At 49.5% G+C, this 2,331-nt stretch overlaps 1 protein-coding gene across 1 annotated transcript in view; it reads right to left on the minus strand.

Annotated features, from left to right (window-relative positions):
* Positions 1 to 2,331, minus strand: part of LOC107095524 (copine-4-like) — a 69,321-nt gene that overhangs the window by 13,994 nt on the left and 52,996 nt on the right. Inside the window, exon 8 of the mRNA XM_015391657.1 lies at positions 1,027 to 1,086. Within this exon, the coding sequence (XP_015247143.1) occupies positions 1,027 to 1,086 (60 nt within the window). The remainder of the gene's footprint in view (positions 1 to 1,026; positions 1,087 to 2,331) is intronic.

Consider the following 2,331-nt stretch of genomic DNA (forward strand, 5'->3'; position numbering starts at 1 on the left):
TTTCTTCATTATACTCTTATCTACAGTTGCCTTTTGTATCTCTACGTGTTTTAAGGGTGGAATTAATTCATCTGAATAATTGTGAATAATCAACACCTTTGTTTCTAGATGTTGGAGCTTGGCCTGTTTTCCAGTGTAGTCCTGTTTCTCTGACTGTGACTAACTGGATGTGCTCTCTTCATCCTCTGACATGGGAGCTGGCTCGGAGCTCGTCCGCCTGTGGAGCTGGTTGGCAGTTGCCTTTTGTATCACAAGCGCACTGCTCTTTTTCTTATATATTTGAATTCACCTTCAAAGCTGAAGGTGAATTCAAATATATAAGAAAAACATACTTTTTGGTGGATAAAAGCCTGTTTATTTTATCAGTTGGGTCCTCAGAAAGCAAAACAGACGGACTCCTGGCCTGAAACAATCTCCCAGTACAGCCATGGACATTTATTGCCCGTTTGTGTGAGTTTATTTCTGGATTTAAGTATTTTTTGGACTTTTTGTGGATTTTGTTAGTTTAGATTCCGCCACCTTTTGTGATTAAACTTACAAGAAACCACCTCAGCTTCAGTCTCTGCATTTGGGTCCTCTTCAACCCCAGACCCAGCCTGACACTGACAGGTTCTGGTTCTGAGTCCAGAGCCAAATCCTGGCGGTGAGAGATCAGCCTGTCTGGTTTCACTGGACGCATCCCAGTGAGACTCTAACTGGGACACAGAGGCTGCTGAAGCAGTCGCCTTGGTTACTGTTACCATGGTGATGCCAGGGAGACCCTGACGGGAATGTGAAGCAAGACGTTGGTCTGGGTCTGACCTTTGTCAAACTCTGAAATCCTGAGTGGGTTTTTTTCTGCGGTTTTATGACAGGCGGGGGGGCGGGGGAAATAGCACGTTGTGAGGACCGATGCCTGGACGCCATGAGCTGTTTCAGGGTCAGGGGTCAAAGACTGAGTTTAGCATGATTGTCAAGCTGTAGAAATGAATGAAAGTCAATGGAAAGTCCCCACAAACATAGAGAGATGTGTGTGTGTGTTCTTACGGTGAACTGGATCTGACAGCCTCCCATGATGTAATCCAGGAAGGAGTGCATCTTGATGATCTGCAGACAGGAAGGGAAAGCAGTGAGGCAGCCAATCAGAGAAGAGCGGGCTGAATAAAGCTGAATAATGCCAGAAAACATGCTTCTGAGTGGTTCTGAAAACTGGACTCATAATGACCTCAGAAACACTGAAACATCATCAGTAAAAACAGTGAAGCTTTGTGGGTCGATCTGGACGTCTTGCTCAGACAGGAAGGGACAGGAGAGAGGACGAAAGGATGATGTCATAAACGTAAAAAGCTCCCCTGTGAAATGGTTAATGATCCGTTCAGCTTCCCGTCTCTCTGACCCAAAGGAAGTCAGTCCATGGACACCAGAAACTCTGGGTTCTGGTGGTTCTGGAGGGGAGAGAACAGTGCTGTGAAGCTGGGAATGTGTTGCAGCCTGAAATATAATCAAGTGATTTTAACAATGGAGAAAATGTTCCAGCTCCGTCTGTCACGGCCCGGTTTGCTCTGACAGAATTGGATCAGGGGAAAAGTTCACGCGTCATGTGGTTCTGATGGAAGGAGGGCAGCGGCTCGTTCTCATTCCATCATCCAATGCCAAGCGCCTTCTGAACTAAGATCTTTGTTTGCCTGCAGATCGGAGGGAATCATCTGGTCCATAATTCAGTTTCTCCTCCTCGCTGAGGATGGATCTGGTGGAAGGTGTAGAAGAGGGAGTGTCGTCAGCCTGAATATTATCTGATATTCATTCAGTTGCAGGGTTCCCCCATGGTTCCACAGGGTTTCCAAGGGTTCCCCCAGGGTTGCACAGGGTTTCTCGGGGTTCCACAGGGTTCCCCCAGGGTTCCACAGGATTACCCGGGGTTCCCCCAGGGTTTCACAGGGTTTCTCGGGGTTCCCTAGGGTTCCACAGGGTTCCATAGGGTTCCACAGGGTTTCCCCAGGGTTCCACAGGGTTTCCGAGGGTTCCATAGGGTTCCCCCAGGGTTCCACAGGGTTTCCCAGGGTTCCATAGGGTTCCCCCAGGGTTTCCCAGGGTCGCATAGGGTATCCACAGGGTTTCCCAAGGTTCCATAGGGTTCCCCCAGGGTTTCCCGGGGTTCCCTAGGGTTCCACAGGGTTCCCACAGGGTTCCACAGGGATTCCCACGATTCCATAGGGTTCCCCCAGGGCTTCCCACGGTTCCCTAGGGTTCCACAGGGTTCCCACAGGGTTCCACAGGGATTCCCACGATTCCATAGGGTTCCCCCAGGGCTTCCCACGGTTCCCTAGGGTTCCACAGGGTTCCCACAGGGTT

The sequence above is a fragment of the Cyprinodon variegatus genome, unplaced genomic scaffold (genome assembly GCF_000732505.1).
Source record: "Cyprinodon variegatus isolate N-32 unplaced genomic scaffold, C_variegatus-1.0 Scaffold554, whole genome shotgun sequence".
Classification (NCBI taxonomy): Eukaryota; Metazoa; Chordata; class Actinopteri; order Cyprinodontiformes; family Cyprinodontidae; genus Cyprinodon; species Cyprinodon variegatus.